Source organism: Dromaius novaehollandiae, chromosome 29 (assembly GCF_036370855.1).
Source record: "Dromaius novaehollandiae isolate bDroNov1 chromosome 29, bDroNov1.hap1, whole genome shotgun sequence".
Classification (NCBI taxonomy): Eukaryota; Metazoa; Chordata; class Aves; order Casuariiformes; family Dromaiidae; genus Dromaius; species Dromaius novaehollandiae.
In genome coordinates, this window is record NC_088126.1 from 3,402,863 (window position 1) to 3,421,132 (window position 18,270).

Below are 18,270 nucleotides of genomic sequence, written 5' to 3' on the forward strand. Positions count from 1 at the left end.
TCTTGACGCCCGCGATTGCAGGGCCGCGTCCCCCTTGTCCTCGCTGTCCCCTCCCCACTGCGGCCTGGCCCTGGGCTGCCCTGTCCCTGCTCCTGAGGCCAAATCCCGCTTTGTTTCCCAGCCGTGAGGACCTGAGCCCAGCGCTGGGAGCGGGCGGGAGGGGTTCTGCATGCCCGACCCCACGGCGGGCACAGGTTAAACTTCCTCGTGGGCAGGACAAGGAGCCTCCTGCATCCAACGTCCCGGGGGGTTGACGAAAAAGGGCAATTTTAGAGTGAAAACGCTGGTTACTGCCAAAGGGTGGAGGAAAGGAGCGGCCCTGCTGGGGCTGGCGGGTGCCCGGAGGCGGCGAGAGCCCCTCTGCCGCAGCCCCGGGCCCTGGGCGCTGCGTGAACCGCGTTGTAGCCTGTTCGCGGCGGCCCCGGTGCCGCCGAGCCGAGCCGGGCCTAGCCGGGCCGGGCCGAGCCGGGGGCTGCCGTGTCCCTCCGGGCCGGGCGAGGGCGCCCGCGGGCGGCGGTCCGGCCCCGCCAGGCCCCGTCAGGCGGCGCCGCGGGCAGCCCGGGCGGCCGCGGCCTGCGCCTGCCGCGCCGCTGCTCTGCGCGGGGGCCCCGCTCCCCCCGGCACCGGCACCGGCACCGGCACCGGCACCGGCACCGGCACCGGCACCGCGCAGGTGAGCGCAGCGCCGCGGCCCGCCCCCCCTCACCCCCCCCGGCCGCCCCCAGCGCCCTCGGCCCGGCCCCGCCGCGGCGGCTCCCCCGGCCCGGGGGTCCCTCGCGCCCTCCCCGCGCCCTCCCCGCGCCCGGGCTCCGGCTCGCAGCAGCCCCGGGGCCGCCGGAGCCCCGCGCCGCTGCCGGGCGGCGCTGACTTTCCCCGCGGCGCCGCGCCGAGGGTTTCCTCGCTGTTCCGGTTTCGGGGGGGACGCGAACTTGCAAACGTCGCTGTTAATCTTGCGAACAGCTCCGGGTCAGCGGCGGCCAAGCAGAGGGGCTTTTTAATCTAGCTTACACCTTTTTTATGTACAGAAAGCACCTTTTTAATTTTTTCCCCTCCTCTCTCCCTTCGAGCAGCCGACACGGATCGTCTCCGAGCGCCCGAGCGAGCCCGCGTCGCTGAAGATGAAGAGCCCCCTCGGCCTCCTGCGGGCGCATCCGGGCGGCGAGATGCCGCGGGTAGCATTACGCCAGGTACGGGGCAGCCGGGGCTCTGCCGGGCCGCAGCCCGGGCGTCCGGACCTCTCGGTGACGGACCGCGGAGATCAGTGTCCTCCCTACAGCTCTTGGCGTGATACAACCCTTTCTGGCTTCAGTGCTGACCTAAAAGCGCGTCCCCTCGTAGGGAAAGGTGCAGCTTTGCCGTGAAACCACGCAGTTCTGGGGTGTAGGCCGTTTGCATAAGTTTTTTTAAGTTTTTTTAAGTTCATTTTCTCTACACCATTAAATTGTCATTTCTGACCAGGCTTTACCACCCCGCTGAGCCAGCTGATGCCCCTGGTGCTTTGCAATTGCCTAAAAACCTACTTAAAGACTGGCAATATTGCGCGATATACTCAGTCAGTGGGCTATGGAGCGGTAATTCTTCGGGATAGGGAGGTGTTACGGTGGATTAGTAATCTGTCGGTGATTTTTTTTCCTAAAACTTCTGCTTCAGGTTAATCGTGAATTCAGCCAGGTGATTGGTAACTTATATTTATAGTCCATTCACTCGCCCCTGCTTCTTTTAACCCGCAGTGAAACTTGGAGAAACAGCGCGGTGAAGTAACTCGGTAAAAATGTGGGTGGAAATGCCGATTTCCAGCTCTTTCGCACAGCTCTCTTGCCTTCCTTCTCTCAGTAGTGCCTGGAATAGCAGGGGTTTTCACTGCCTCCGATGTTTTGAGCTCTCCTTGGTGACTTTGTTGCTCTCTGGGCAAACCGGAGGCCGTGTCCCACGGTGCCGGCTGTCTTCGGCACGCGTGCACCAAGGGATCTGCTCCTGCAGAGTCAGCCGCGGGACCGGGACCTCGTCTGCCGGCTCTGCTTGGTGGAGATAGTCTCCGACTGCTTGCCTGGAAATCTGAACATGGTTCCCGTCCCGGGCTCCTTAAATCCCAGCCGGTTTGAAATCATGCAGTTGGGGTCTCCGCGTTTGGAACGGCATCAGACGAGCTGCTGGCTGAAGATAGAGCAGGGACCGGGGAGGTGGGCTCCGGCTTTCCTCCTCCGCTTCCCCATTAACTCTAGGGAGCCCATCTCAGCTTTTCCTTTAGATAAAGGCCCAGGCGTTACTGTGGATAGCGACAGCATCTTTGACTTAAAATTGTGGATTTACATACATAAACGAGTGTGGGAACGTTCAGGCGCAAAGTACCTTGTGATCATTGGGAGGAGGAGGAAACTTCTCATGGTGGTTGGGCCAGGACCGCTCGCTTGAGGGCTTCTGCCGCGGGAGGGTTCGGTGCTGCTCGCTGTCAGGAACAGGTTCTCCGTGCTTTTGGGTGGATCATGATTAATGTTCCTCAGGGGCTGAGAGGTGAGACAGTGATGGACGAGCACAAAAGGTTGCCTGTGTTAATGGAAGAGCTGATTTCTAAGTAAATCACTGGATTTAACTTTTCCCCGTGGGGTTGTGCAATTTGCGGAGGAGAAAGGAATGAGGGAAGGGCGCACGATATCGTTTTGGGGCTTGCAGGTTGTGGCTTTCCCTTTTCCTCCTGTGCTTTGGTCTCCTCTGCAATGTGGAGACTGTTGCTTTGCAGTTGGGAAGGCCGAACAAAAATTTTTAGGAAAGGTGCCACAAAGACAGAAGTTTAAGTTTGTCATGGACATTTGGAGTAGGGAGTTGGTGGCAAGCTCTCTCTGAAGGAGCTAATGGGCCGAGGAGTTATTAGGACTCAGCCTTTAGCGTGTCATGTAATTTGTCATGGTTCTTGCCACATTTCTGCAGCATCATTTTTATTTTATTCCAAATTTAGGAGTAAGAAATTGTCCTGTTTGCATGAGCCCCAGAGCCGTTGCTGTTTCGGTCGTGCAGAGTCGGCTGAATCCAATCAAATAAAACAATGCCTCGTGGAAGCACGGAGGGATGTGCAGTCCTTCCAGCGAGACTGTGTTTGCGAGGTCAAGCCCTGGAGCGAGGCACTTGCGCCTGCTTCCCGAAGCGCCTGCGCTCCCGTCCTGGAGCGGCACCTTCCCGTCGCGGAGCTGCCGAAACGGGTGGCAGAGCTGGAGATTGGGATGGATGTTGTGAGCTGCCTGTATTTGCTGGTGATCGCTGCCCGTCTCTGGTGTAGGGCTTCCCTTAGCCCTTTTCCTTGCAGCTTCGTGTTTTTGCTTTCCCTGTTCTGCTCATCTGCCCTTCGGGAGGAGAAGGAAGCTGCGCTTTTCTTTGGGAGAAAAGTTCAGAACCAGTTTTGTTGTGCGACAGGGGCAGGTTTCTGGGCAGAGTCTGTCTCCAGGGCATGTCTGGAGCCTGTTTTTTAAGCGGAGCACGATGCCTATGCCATGGATAGGCGGAATCTAGTTCAGCCAGGAGTGAAAGACGTGTGGTGGTCCGGGTGCATCAGTGTTGAGTTTCCCTTGGAAGTGGATTTCAGACTTGATTCTCACTGGGAGATGCTTCTTCCTCTTTCACTTTTCCTTGTTTCAGTGGAGCTCGTAGCATCCAGCTAGGTGCCCTGTGTGATCTGGGTCAATCCCAGTCCCTTTGTGCCTCAGTTTCCCCCCCTTTAAGATGAGTATCACTCCGTTGGGGGCATTAAGTCGCTCCGTTTGCAGAGGGACATTCGCCGATGCAGTGGCTCTCCCGTTAATGCGGTGAAGGAGAGCTGCAAATAAGTCTTCCTTTGCTCTTCCACACTGCTATGATCTATTTTCTCCTGCCTTGTCCTAACTTATGTGGCTTTCTCGAAGGCAGAGCAAGATGTAGTGGGCCATCAGCACTGAGCAAAACAAAAAGTAATGCAGTGTAATAGAGACCAGATGTCTTGGTGATCTTCATCCTGTATTCTTGGTGGTTTGCCAGGGCTAATATTTCTTATTCCAGTCAGGCAGGAGGGAGACTTTTTTTTTTCTGTAAAGCCACGGAGCTGTTCCAGTAGATTTCCCTTTGCTTTTGTGACTTCTTGAAAGAGCCGTGCACTTGAGTTGCTTTGCTGACACATCGCTGCTTCATCGGTAGTTTCTGTGCTAATAGGGGCTTCCCTCGATTTTGTATTTAATCACCAATTGCAGCGCAGTTCCACCAGAGAGAGAAACTTGGCCCGTTACGGCTGTGGGTGGAGGATGAACCACATGAATTCAGCTCAGCCTGGTTTCCAGACTGTATTGCTTCACTGTGTGTAGCTGATCGGTTTTTTATCCCTGGTGAGACCAGCGATTTGGAGCAGGGGAGTTATGCGGAGCCTTGAAGCTGCAAAGAGAGGTAAATAGTACATTGCAATACGCTTAACAAATGATGATGCAAATCACAGAAAAATGCAGAGAGGTGCAGGAGGTGGGGAGCAAATTCCCTCGCTGGGAATTTAGGGAGCGCTAGGAGCGGGGATGTTTCCCCAGCAGGCTCCGAGCTGGCCCTGTTGCTGGGATGTTGCGAGCGTTTGAGGGGGCTGGAGAGCGCAAGCGATGCAGCACACTGATTTTGAAGCCGTGTCTGCAGTGGAGAGGTAACCCTGCAGGCCCGTGGGTGGATTTATCTTGCGCAGTTCCTTAATCCCGGTTTAACCCACTCAGCGGTCGCAGGTCTGGCTGCCTCTTCCTTCGGTGCAGGGGTAGCAGCGTCACGCATGGAGCCTCCCAACACGTTGCTCCCAAGCAAGCCTTGATTTTCGGAGGAACGTGGCCAAGGCATTCGGGAGTTCGGGTTGTCCGTGAGGAATCGCTGGTTGCATGACCACGTTTTGAAGCATGGGTGCCTAGAAATAATCTAGATAATTTGTGCAAATCTGATTTAGGTGACAGGTTGGATCCAGGCTTTCCCATGGATATTAAGGAGGTTTAGCTGTCCAGGACCTGGAGCATGTGCTTTCTCGTGACGTGAACAAGAACCGGGGCTTCCCCTGGGTGTTTGAGACGGTTTGCATAAATAATAAGACTCTAAATACTTTTTTCTCCTGGGATTTGGGATTTGGCCACCTGTGCACCTCTCTCATCACTTCTTTGGCCCAAGCACCACCTAAGGAGGTGGGTGCTATTGGGAGCGGAGGGGAAACAGCCTGGGAAGTCATCTTCCTTCATGGGCCTTTCGCTACATGTTTTATTGCTCCTTCCCTGTTTTGCATCTGATAAACATGTTTCAGAGCTAGTCTAGAAAAAACACCAGTTACTGGGCTGGGCTGAATAGAGATCTTCACTGAAGAAAAGAAAAGAAAAAAAAGATTTACATCCTCACTGGCGTGCTGGACAAGAAAGAAGAATAAAAGGGCAAAACTGGTGAAACAGAGGCACAATTAGCCTCTTTCTATTCCTTGCTGAAGAAAGAAGCTCAAAGAGCTGAAGCATTTTGCTCCAGGCCTTGCAGCAAGGCTGTGGGCGCTGGGAACTAGCGTGAGCTTTCCTAAACTAGGAGACTGGGTTTCCTTCCTCGCGTTGGGTAGCTATTTCAAATGGGTGTTTATGGGGAGAGAGACTTTAATGGGAACCTCCGTGCTTCTTTTTTTCGTTTTCCTCCCCTCCCTCTACAGCGTAATGAGAAGGGTGTCGAAAGCGTTTCCGTGCATCAGACAAAACAGGCTGGGGCATCGAAAGCCCTCCGCGATTGCACTGTTAGGCTGCGATATTAGGAAGGGATGACTGAGCAGCCGGGTATAAAAGGGACTTTTGCACCCGGCATGTGGCTGCTGGTGACTCTGACAGTTGTCACAGCTGATTTTTTTTTTATTAGTCAGCATTTGTCATCCCAGTTGCCTTCCTGTGAACACTTTAAGGCTTCCACAACTGCTCCGATGAGCAAAGACCTCTTGCAGCTCCTCCCTTCCTTGTACCTGGTTTCACAGTGGGTTTCTCTTCAAATCCTTCTTTGCCAAATTATGCCAGAGAACGTCCTTTTTTTGCCGGTGTGGGATTAATTTAAAAATTGGAGCGTTTGGGATTTTGTGGGGCAAGGCGGGACTCACTAAGGAGGATAAACAGTTTCCTTGCGTTTGCACGATCTTTAGGATCTAATGACCACAAATATTTGAAGCATGCGGGATTTGTACCAAAGGGAATGGCAAGCACAGAGGAAAATGTGTATTACTGCTGTGCAGACAGAGTGAACGATGCTATTCATATTAATTCCAACTGCTGAACTTTGGTCAGGCTTTTTTACCTAGTAGTTAGAGCTTAAGTGCTTTTAAAACAAGAGGAGGAAATCAATCTCCAGAAACTGGCAGTCACTTCTGGACCTACCTGTGTTTTTACTCAGCTGTAGTATTTAAAAAGAAACGTCACGGATTGTCTTTCTCCTGTCTCAAGCTTCGGTAATTGTCCTCCCTTTTTGGCAGGCAGAGCTAGGCCAGCACAGCGCAAACTGAACTGTTATCGCTGACAAAAACCCAGAATAATGATAATAACCTGGTGCCTGAGAGACAAATCCCTCCTGGCTCCGACGTGACCTTGGGAACGTCCCCGGTGCCCAGGGCAGTGCTGTGCAGTGATTGATACCTGAGCTGACCCAGATAGCGGGAGCGGCGCGGTCCGGTTATCCCGGGACTCCGCCTGGCCCAGTTAGTCCCGCGGAGCGGCAGGATGCGGCACGGACGCCTCCGCTCCCCGTTTGCGGCTCTCGCCTCTGGCCGTCGAGGTAATTGCAGGTAAAATAACAAAATACTTCAATCCCGTGATGTCGGCAGGAGGGAACCTGGCATTTGTCTGCTGCAGAGGGAGAAAATCGCCCCGACGACTTTGGGTAAATAACCAGCTATTAAGGCAGAGAAAATAGAATCGAAAGTTTTTTTTTCCCACAGTGCAGAAGCTTTTAGCCTGTAAGACGGAATTGTACAGTAAATCTGCTATTCGAAAACTGTTTCCAAAGTGCCCCTCATGAGTTTGTTCTGGGATTATCTCCGGACTTTGCAGCCAGCGCTATTTTCTTAAGCGTGTGTGTGTGCAGGTGCAGGGTGGGGAGCACGCGTCGCCTGCAAAGCTGTGACTGTAGCCATGCGCATGCTTGGCCTCGAAAGGTTTGTGTTACAGGCTAGCAGCTGAACCTAGCATTCACTCAGAAGCATAAACAGATAAAACAAGGTAATTAAATTAACCCAGTCGTGTCTTTCTGCAAGCCTTACAACGTGCCGGCGCAGGTTCTGCGGCTGAAACGTGGACTCGGGGTCGCACGGGGATCAGAGGGGCACAAAATTGCTCGGTGAACTTCTTCTCCGGAGACGATAGTTTTTTCCACCGCGCTGGACGTGAGAAGCAGGAGGGAATTGGCAATCTGCTTGCAGTGCTTAACATTTGCAAAAGGCATTGTGCCCTTCTGCTGATCACGAGCTGCCTCGCTGTATCGTATGAGCAATAAAGGAAAGCAGTCAGGACTGCAGTAATGATCTTGGATTGAATAGAGGGCCTTATTTTATTTTTAGAGGACAATTTCACTTGGCGCCGGCCCTCTTTATTCACGCTGGTTATCCGTAGAGATGCACTGCTGTGCTTTTTATCGAGCTGGGAAACCAGGAAGCGTTTTCAATCCCCGATTTATCTGACTTATTTTAAAAAAGTCGTTAAGCGCTGATTGTCAGAGAGGGCTACATAATCTGGGCGTTAGCGTCTATACTTTGCAAAAAAAGGGTCATCGTCACAGCAAATTTGGGGTTTGCTCTGGAGCAGCGTGCCGTGGCTCTGCAGCCGGAGCGTGGGCCAGCGCTTGTCTGCATCCTGGGACCGTCGGGAGATTTCACCCTCAAAGAGCTAAATATCGATATCGGCGTCGGTCCCAAAGGGAAGTTAAATGCATAAAAGCTGAGCGCGGGGTATGCTCGAGCAAGAAGCAGAGCCCCCCGATCCCCCAGCTGGGCCCGCAAACCTTTAATCCCGTTAGCCACCACGTAAGCTGGTGGTGATCCTTCGGGGTAGCGTGGGGAAAACAACCTGGTTATTTTGCTCCCTCTCATTCTCTTTTTGGCTTGCTCTTTTTTTTTTTTTTTTTTTTAACTATTGTCATGGTAACAGGGGGTGAGTGGAAAATTTGTGTAATGGCTGAGAGATGCTTGCAGCTCACTTTCGGGTCTGAGTGGAAGAGGTGCTGAGAAGACCTTTAGAGCCCAGCGTGGTCACCTCGGTGTTGGGCTGGCAGAGCTTGCGTTGCGCGCGTTGATGCGGCTGCACGGGTCCGTTCCCTGTCTAGAGCTTGGGGAGGTGTCCAGAGGTTCCAGACCTTTGGAAAAGGTTTGCACCAAACATCATTTCAGCTCTATGTATCTCTTGAGGTATATTCCAGTGAATTCCTGCTTTTCCGGTGGCCGGCTAGAAGCGCTCTCCTTCTCAGACCGTGCCTCTAACTCCTTTCTGTGTTGCTTTGCAGCTCTGAAGCGTGCAGACCCGCCACTGCTATGGGAGACTCTGCTGCAGACCTGGCCCTAGGGACAGGCTTGGATCAGGCACCCGGCTCAGTGTCGCAGGGGAATGGCGGGACATCTCTCAGCGTCATCACGGAAGGGGTCGGGGAGCTGGCAGTTATCGACCCCGAGGTGGCAAAGAAAGCCTGCGAAGAAGTCCTGGAGAAGGTCAAGTTGATGCACGGCATTTCCTCGGACAGCTTAGCAAAATCGGCCGATGGCCCCGAGGCGGAGCGCGCCCTGCAGACCGCTGCAGATCTGGCCAACGGGGACATTGGAGAGGGCTGTGAAATCAAGTGCTTGGACGATCCACCCGACACGGCCTCGAGGATCCAGGAGGAGGACGAGACCATGGCCAACACGGTGAAGGTTGCCCGGAGGCGGCAGAAGAACAACTCTGCTAAGCAGTCCTGGCTCCTCCGCCTCTTTGAATCCAAACTCTTTGATATCTCTATGGCCATTTCATACTTGTACAATTCAAAGGAGCCTGGGGTGCAGGCTTACATTGGGAATAGGTTGTTCTGCTTTAGGAACGAGGACGTGGACTTCTATCTGCCGCAGCTGCTGAACATGTACATCCACATGGACGAGGACGTGGGTGACGCCATCAAGCCCTACATTGTGCACCGCTGCCGGCAGAGCATCAACTTCTCCCTGCAGTGTGCCCTGCTGCTGGGCGCCTACTCCTCGGACATGCACATTTCCACTCAGCGACACTCCCGCGGGACCAAGCTGCGGAAACTCATCCTCTCGGACGAGTTGAAGCCAGCCCACAAGAAGAGGGAGCTGCCATCTCTGAGCTCAGCACCTGACATGGGGCTGTCCCCTTCCAAAAGGACTCACCAGAGGTCCAAGTCGGACGCCACCGTTACCATCAGCCTGAGCAGCAATCTGAAGCGCACAGCCAGCAATCCCAAAGTCGAGAGCGAGGAAGAGGTAATGTTGGGGGTCTCCAAAACCAGCCCGCCTGGGAAGGGATGCCCCCAGGGACATGCTTGTGTGGTTTGTTCTCATCTCACGTTTCCTTTGCTGCAGAATTTTTATGCTAGTTACTGCAAAGGGTAGAAGTTTTGCTTCCTCTGTCTCCAAGCAAACTGGTGTTAAAATTCCCACACAGGATAATCACGCTAAGGAGAGCTGGTGGTCCAGCTCTAGTGATGTCCAGGTACAGGCTGAAGTTTTACCTGTGCTTTGTACCTGTACGTTGTTTTGTGCGGTTGTGTGACGCTCCCTGCAGCCCCTTCGCCCCCACATCCAGGGCATTTCACCTCCCCAGCCGCTTCTTCCATGAAGCTTGCAAACCTCGACTCTGCCCCTCTGAGATATCTCTGAGGGGTTTATCAGGGAGGGATGCACAGATGGGTGCACGCCAGCTGAGCTGCTCTTAAATCTCATTTCCACGGAAAGCAGGGTTCAAGGACACGTTGCTCTTGCCTGAGGCTTTTATCTGAAGGTGCTTTATGAGCGTGGGTGTGCCATTCCTCTGGTTTTACTTGAGGAAGTTGAGGCTCCAGAGGGGGAATTTTCTTGGTGTCGAGGAGAAGGGAGGGTGCTGGATGGCTTCGCAGATAAGGCAGAAAGCTGGATTAGGAGAAACGAGCCGATTCCGAAGCTGCTGAATTCCCACAGGATTTGGGCAACTAAGTTGGTGTCTCGGTGTTGCAATCTGCAGCCATCTGATCAGTGTTGAAAATCTCATTTCCTCCTTGTCCTAACTTATTCAAATTTAGCAACAGGGAGGTTGATTAGGAGGCGAAAAAGGCCCTTGGCGGTGAAGTGTCAAGAGCAGGTTGCAGGTTCCTCTTCTGATGCCCAGGGCTTGCTCTGCCGGGGTCAGGCGCTGCAAACCAGGGCAGACACACGGAGATGCCAGTACCTGCTGACGACTGCAGAGATGTTGCAGCCATTGCTAACGCTGATGTGATAAAAATATGATTCTGGGCAATATGGGCAATTCTGGGCAATAAAAATATGATTCTGGTAAGATGGGCAGGGAGTCTCGCCCTCACTGGACGCTCTCCTTGCCGCACAGGAAGGTCATCAGAGGGGGTACGGAGGTGCAGCATGTAGAGAAGATCGTGTTTCTGCAGCATTTTTCCCCTTGTTTGTCTCAAAGGAGGAACTGAAGAGCAGTTCAGAGCCTGGCGAGGCTGATACGTAAGATAGCTGGAGGCACGAATGCAGAGGTGAGGGGTAAAGCGACCGTCGTGGCTACCAGCAAGGAGGAGAGGTCCCTCCGGGCCGGTAAAACCATCCAGCTCTGCCCTGTCCCAAACAAGTCTCTGCTGCAAACGCCCTTCCAGCTATCGAGACCAGAGCCACGGCTGTAGTGTTGTCCAAGGCTGTCGCCCTTGTCTACTGTGACGGCCTCCGCTTTTCAATTTTGACTTTTTGCGGAGCTCCAAAATGGTGCAAAGACAAACTTTCCCTGCTGGAGGGGCTTGGCTGCACGGAGCGGGGACTTGCAGTTTACAGTGTTGGGTGCTAATGCAGTTTAACACCAAAATAAACAGAGATTAAATAGGTGAGCTTGGGAGTACCTACATTACATGTTTCTCAAACGTGAATAGCTCCTGTAGGCCTTGTAGCATTTATTTTTAAATATTCAAAAGCTGAAGCTTTGCCACTGAGCTGTGATATCAGTGCATGCTGTGAGACCATGCATGCACTTGCTGGATAGTGAATCATTTTGCTCGAGGGGGGTTTCTTACAAAGAAAATACAGATACATTGATTTCATGTTTGCCGGTAGACTTTGGGAATAAAAGGTTAAGTAGCATCCTTGATGGTGGAGATGTAGGCCACGGGGGGAAAGAGCTGGGAGCTGAAGGTTTTTGTATTTTGCCACTTTGGTTTTGAAGAATTGATGTCTTTAGCATGGGTCAAGTGGGAGAGGAGGACGGGGGAGGTGAGCTGGGGCTAAGTGCACAAAAACCGGAGAAAATCAGCTCTGCTTTCCCTGCCTTTACTCGAAAACCTTGAAATCCTCTCCGAGGGAGGTGGTTCACCTTCGTGGAAGCGATGGTTTCACAGGCTTGGAAATGGGCTCGTTAGACCGTGATCCTAAAGGTCCATCCCGGCGGGTCTTAGCCAGCATTTCAGCTGGCACAACAGCCACAAAAGCCAGTTCCACGAAACTCCTTCGCCGGGTTGTCCCCGTGCCCTGTGTCGACAAGACCTCCCAAACCAGCTTCCCTACTTCCATCTAGGCATCAAAGATCTCCTGATGGTCTTCGTAGTGGTGGAGTATTTCTTGGCTTTCCTGCCTTGCCTAAGATTCCCTCTTTCCCTGGGCTCTGCTCTTTCCCTGCTCTCTTTCCCGTTGCTGCCCCTCGACTCTTTGGTCGAAAACAGCCGTCGGATAGAAAGCAGGACGCGCGGAGGTCTCCCGTGCTCACGCTGGCTGCAGCTGCTGGAATCATGGAAAATGAAGCTTGACATAAATTATAGATGAAAGCGGCGCTGAGGGTAGTTTTTCTTGGCAAGGTTTTAGATGTATTTTGATCCAGTGGTCACGCAAGCTGTTTAAATGTTGCACAGCAGTGGAGATACTTGAGGCACTGCAAGAACTTTCGTGGCCTCTGAATCTCCCTTAACCAACTCCCTGGACTTTTATTATTTTAAGTGCTTAATGTTATTGCCTAGGATTTGAAAGCAGCAATCCCCTCTGCGAAAACACCTTCCCTGGAGCTGGCCAGCTGTTCACCGTGTTGGCTCTCAATGCGCAGAAAAAGGAGCTGGACAAGTAAATCTGTGTTTGGGTAGCGCTGGAGCTACATGAGAGCTCCCTTTCCATCCCAAAAGCTTATTTTGGGACCACGCAGAACTTGTCCAGCCCTCAGCATCAATTCCAGCAAACTCAGGGCTGTTTTTGGCTCTGATTTTGCTTTTCCTTCCAGGAAAGCAAGCAATAGCCAACGTGCGTTGTACTAGGACCCATCCTTAGCTTACTCCCCACTAAGCCTAAAGAGTTTGGAGCAATAACTGAAGTCCCCACTGCTCATCTGGGAGTTTTCATTCCCTTTCTGCTGCTGTATTTCTGTCGCCGGCGCGTGAGTTATCTGGCTGGGGGTCGAGACAAGGCCCTGTACGCTCCGATCGAAATAACCAACTTCTTGATACCGAGAGCCAATGAGAAAGGCTGAGGATGCGCCTTGGAGGCTTCTCAAAGCGAAAAGCAGCGTAAGGGATCGTTCAGAGAAACAAATCGGCCTCCGAGGCTTCGGTAATAATTTGCTGCTTTTCTCAAGGAGGTTTTATCCTGGCCGAGAAGAAGCACCCGGCCAAGCAGCGGTCATGCAGGTGACAGCAGGGCTGGCGGATCCCAGCCTGTCCCCTTCGCTACTCGCATTCGGCCTCCGACTTTGGTTTTTGTTGCATCTCCAGAGAAACGTCCGTTTCTGCCTTGGTAAAAACTGCAAAGCTTGAATGTAAAACCGATAGATCATTTGTCTGGGTTAAGGCTGCAGTGCCTGAATCTCCTGGTCAAGCGCTGTCTGAAATATCTGGCCTTGCACTGCGTTGGCCTCAACCTAATTCATTGAGTATTCGGCTATACTTCTCTCTTTCTTTCCCATCTGTACAAAAATGCCACGTGCAACCCGATCAAGGGTAAAACATTAAATTTCTTCAGCTGTCCTGTATTGCTAATGCAACATTTTGGTGGCACTGCAAACCTGGGCCTGTTTTATGAACGTAGATAATTCATATTCTGCTGCAGATCAGTTCAGAATTCAAATAAGCCAGGACCGGGGTGACGATCCAGAAAGAGGAAAGTATCTTAGGATGGAAAAGAATACCAGGTCTTGCAGAGAAGACAAATATTTCTGACCTATGACTGGAGGCTGTTGGAAAGCAATAGAAACTAAGGAAACTCTGTTGAGAAGATGCAGACAGAAGGGTCTCCGATACCTTCAGTGCCTGGATTAGGTGAATCATACTCAAAGCAGGTATTAATGCTACTTAACAAAAAAAATAAATAAATCTGCATTCCTTTTAGAGCGCGGTATATTAGCACAGTCCGATCAGTCGCCGGGCAAGCGGCTGCCGGGGGATTTGCGGTGCCGGCCAGCACTTGCTGCGAAGGTGCTGGGTGAGGAGGGAGGGCGTCCCTGGACGCGCTCTGCTCCGGGCAGAGATCATGGATAAGAGTGCAACCACCTCTTTTTACGGTGGGGAAACTCAGCGTTTTGAGTGTTTTTCTGTTGCAGCAATAATACCTCAGTTTCTGTCTGTCTCTAAAGCTTTTCCTGTTTGTCTGCCCACTCCCAAATTAATACTGCGGTATCTGTATGTTCATCATTCATATCATCCTACTCCTCCGATGAGCTCGTGGCCAGCTCTGTGTTTTCTCCTTCCTCCCTGGGGCGCACGTCTCTCTCTGGCACCCTCCTGTCCCGTGTTATCTCATCGTCCAGGAAAACAGAGGCTTTTTCCAGCTTTTTCGATAGCGCTCGCTGCCTTTACATCCCATCCGCCTTGTAGCTGGCGTTGCTGGGTCGGATGGACCATTGCGAGACACCCCGGTGCTAACGTGGGCGGTTAAGAGTGTTCGAGCAATATAGTAATGTATTATACTATATATATAGTATATATATAAAAGTATACTATATATACTATATATAATATACTATAAATATACAGTCAGAGTGTTACTTTCTGATGGACCAACTCAAGGTGGTGCAGCAGAGACTCTGGCCCGCAGCATTCGGCCTGAGCACCGGCAGGTCCTGCAAAGCCAGGAGTTGCTCCGGGATCGAATTTGTCCTTTTCTCCGCAGTTACCTGTGGACGTGGCGTTTTGTTTCGAACGTATAATTCTTTCTGTCGAGTTCTTTATGTTCCGGTTGTCACTTCGTGATGCCTAACCACAGTAATCACAGGCAGGAGGGGGTTTATTTTGAGTGCGGGTGGCAGCGTGGGCTTTGCATCCTCGCCAGGTTATGTGCCTGTAACATGATTTCATGATGCAGTTCTAATGTGAATTTATTTTGCTTTCGTTACCTTTCAATTAGCGGAAAGGCACACAAAGCAAGAGAGGAGCTTTTTGACCGGTGCTGTCTTGCATCCCTCTACCTTGAGAAATGGGTTTAGCATTTCTGCCCCTCTTGGTTGGTTGTTCCTAGGGCAGTGTTTTATTGCCGTCCCTGCTGCGGAGTCCAGGTGCGTCCACCTCCCTGCTGCATTTAACCTACCTTTTGTCTTTAAATGGGCTGAGGCTGCTGCCTGTTGAATTTTCCACCTGAAAACCTGAGACTTGGATACGAGATAATTTGCCGTAACCTGACGCTCGAGGCTGAGCTGGTAGAGACCAGCGGAGAAGAGCTGCTTCGTCCCCCGTCGCTTCTCTTCCGCGCCCGGGCTGTTTGCATCGGGAGCCTCCAGGACGGGCTCCGCTCCTGCAGCCCGGCGCCAGTCGGTCCCATTTGTGGTTTCTGTCCTGCCGATAACAACGTCGTTACGTCCTGGCTTTTGGGGCATGTTAGCGGTTTATGCACGTGCACAAAGCGGGATGTGCCAGGGATGAGCAAATGCTTTTGAGACGCTAAAGGCATCGCTGGTAGTGCAAGGTGCCGGTTTCTTTAGCGTTGCTTCGCTTGCTGGTGGCTGACAAACCCCTTTTCTTGTCCTCAGCCGTGTAAAGCCACGGGCAGCAGCCAAGTTCCAGGTTTTTAGAGGCCGTTTCCCTGCCGCCTTCACCGCGAGGTTTTGGTGAGGAGCGGCTGGCTGGGCAGCCTTCGGCCGTGCGTGGCCCGCGGTGTCCTGCTCCGGGCAGTCTGTGGCCCAGCCGCAGGCAGCCCTCGCCTCCTGGAAGCAGAAACCCCTCTGCCTCAGGGCAGCTGCTGAAATTTGGGTAAAACCCTTCTTTTCTCGCAGCGCGGCAGGCAGCGAGCGAGGGAGAGTTGCGCTTGGAGCAGAGGAAGCCGGCTCGTTATCCGATCACCTTCGCTGCGGACTGGGTTTGCAAAAGCCAAGTCTTCCTGTGTCGCTTTTTGTTTCAGCAAATCTCCGTGTGCCGAGCAGGATTCACCGTGAAGTTGCAGAGGGCTCTTCGCGGCGCCCGGCCGGGGCATTTGTTGCACAAACGCTACGTGCTTCCTCCGCAGCGTGCAAACGCGTTGGCAGCGGTTCCTCCTCCGGGTCGGCTCTGAGCAGCGGCGGCAGCTCAACCGCTCACCCCTTCCCTGTTCTCAGCCTGCTCTTGTGACATGTCAGGGCTGCAGCAAGAGAGGGATCCCCCCGCGCCGGCAATCTGCCCTCCTCGAGCCAGGCGAGGGCTGGCTGAATTTGCATTTTTGGGGATGAATTCTGCTGTAAGAAAAGCTGAGATGCTTTTTGGAAACACTTTGCAAAGATTACTCCCCTCGGAGTTAAAGCTGAAGCTGGTTGCGAGCTCTTCCAGCCCTGCCAATCCTGATTTTTCCTGTCTGGCAAGCTTTGCAATCCCGAAGTTTGCCCTGTTTGCTGATACTCCAGCCTTTATGGCCCGCGTGAGCTGTGCCAGGGCCCCACGGTTTGACCCCAGCCTTCCTGCCAGCATGGCAGGGTGTGGTGCTCGTAGTGCCCGTCGCAGGGCCTTCGCCTTGCAAATCCTCCTCTTTAAATAATTTTAGCATTAGGGGAGGTGTGCCAAAATTCATTGTGAAAATCCTGCGCCCGGATGAATCTGTTTTTATTAATTTTTTAGGGTTTAAAACAACGCACGGTTTAAAACAAGTGCATTCAGACCAGCTCAGCTAAATGGAAATGGTTTTTCTTTAGGCGCTCGCCTGGACCCTGAGCCTGCAAGGGCCTGGTCTGAACCGGGCGGACGGCACCCTGAGCCGGACTTGCATGGCCATGTGCATGCGAACAGCAACGTTCGGCCAAACTGGTTCAACTAGTCCAGGGAAAAAGTTTAATTAGAAAGCTGCTAATTGAATAATGGGCTGGGAATCTAGGCTGGCTGCTGGGAGGGAGCGCTGGAAACAGCAGCTCCTTAAGCACCAGCTTCTCGCTGTTAACTGCTTGGAGCCGTTTGGCGGAGGAAGAGCAAAGCTCTCAAGCGATTTGAGTGCTGCCCACGGTGTGGGGGTGAGAACGCTGCTTTTTTTTCTTTTTTTACAGCCGCGTCAGCAATATTTTGAGAAATGGCAGCAAGGGTTCGTATGCAAATCTGTTTACATCCGCATTTCTGCCCAAATTCGTACATCAGCATGTAATTGCACATGATTTCTGAATGTGAAAGCTGCTTTTTTTAGAGGTTGAAAGCCTTTCCCTGGCTCCTGCCAGCATGAGCTGCCTGGACTTTTGCATATTAAAACCTCTTTCTGGCCCTGCCTTTCCCAGTCGGGATGTGCAGCCTTTTACCTCTGTAACTGCACTTTTTGCTGGCAAAAGTGCTTTTTCTGGTCAGGCTCGCTTCCGTGCTTTTTCCCCTACAGCAATGATAAGAGCAGTGCATTTCCCAGCAATTTGCCTTCCGGAGAGCAGTCGGTCCCGCGGCAGCGCTGCCGGATGTGCCGCGGTCCGACGGATGGGGCAGAGCTTGGAGCGTCTTTTCTGCATCGCCTGCTCGGCTTCGGGTGGGACGTTCAGTCGACTGCCTCAGGGTCCACGTGGGCACGGTGACAGCAGGCATGAGTTTGGCAGCCCGAGCTGCAAAGTCTGGCGGTCTGAGTCTTTTGGGCATCCTGGACTCATGTCTTTTAGCCAAAGCCTTTAAATCCCCCCATAATGCAAACACTGTCGCAGAGCGGTTGCTTATCTGAAGAGCTCCCTTCATTTTGCGGTGGGTTTTCGGTTTTTTGCTTTCGAGATATCAAGTGCAATCCATAGTATCCATATGGCAATCCATAGTATACAAAAATGCTCCTCTTTTGGATACTGCGCTGGTTTTATAATAGGCGCGAAAGTCCTGTGAAGCGTTTGTAGCAGCAGAAGTATTGATATGAGGCAAGACACGCCGAGCTCGCTTTCAGACTCTTTACAAAGTTATTTTTATCAATATGATGGTATGTGTTTATCGGGTGGAAACTTGCGCTGAATGGCCTTAAATCTTAAGAATGACCAAGAATTTTAGCCATAAAGACCCAAAGCAGATCCTCAAGGAGATAAGCGGAGAGCGTAGCTGCTTAGGAGGTTTGTCCCAAGCACGGAGCAGAGGGTTCGGTAAACAGGAGCGAGCCATCGAAGGCCACAAGTGACCATAAACACACTTTGCACTTCAGATTTGGCCGAGAGAGTATTAGATGTTCAGAGCTTCTCGTTGCCTGGGTGACAAATCTGGAAACTCGTCAGCAGCTGGCTAACGGCTCCTCCGTATGTCGGGTTTGAGGGAGAGGAGTTGCATTTTTGGCACGCTTTGAATGCGTTCGCTTTCCCACTCCTTCTAGCTTGCTTTTCTATGGACACGAGTCTCGTGTGAGCCGCGTCTCCTCCACCCCAGGAACTTTTTGAAGTGCCGACCAAACGCTGCAGAGAGGAAGGAGCCTGAAACGCACCGCGTTTCTGCCGGCTTTGGGAAAATTGGCGGCTGTTTGGAAAGAGGAGGTTTGTTTGGTCCATGCTGGCTGACCGGCCGGCGCGGTGCCTGGCACCAAAGCAGCCTAGAACCCGCTGTCGCAGCCTGCAAGGGGCTGCACGGGGTGGACAGAGGACATGGAGGTCCTCCTTCCTCCTCTTCCAGGAGGAACGTTGTGGGGATGTAGGACACATCTGGAGGAGACCAAACCTTGCTGCTGCTTCTCACAGAACAGCTATTACATGTTTGCTATTACAA

At 52.6% G+C, this 18,270-nt stretch overlaps 1 protein-coding gene across 6 annotated transcripts in view; it reads left to right on the forward strand.

Annotated features, from left to right (window-relative positions):
• Positions 1-503: 503 nt before the first annotated feature.
• Positions 504-18,270, forward strand: part of LOC112992074 (phosphatidylinositol 4-kinase beta) — a 35,375-nt gene continuing 17,608 nt past the window's right edge. For 2 of the 6 annotated variants that reach the window (XM_026114942.2, XM_026114943.2), the window contains exons 1-2: positions 6,690-6,769; positions 8,479-9,448. In XM_026114942.2, the coding sequence (XP_025970727.1) occupies positions 6,705-6,769; positions 8,479-9,448 (1,035 nt within the window). In that variant the 5' untranslated portion in view covers positions 6,690-6,704. Of the gene's footprint in view, positions 674-1,070; positions 1,188-4,284; positions 4,402-6,689; positions 6,770-6,803; positions 6,865-8,478; positions 9,449-18,270 lie in introns of those variants that run through there. The other 4 variants (XM_064498930.1, XM_026114945.2, XM_026114946.2 and 1 more) reach the window with 4 other exon arrangements.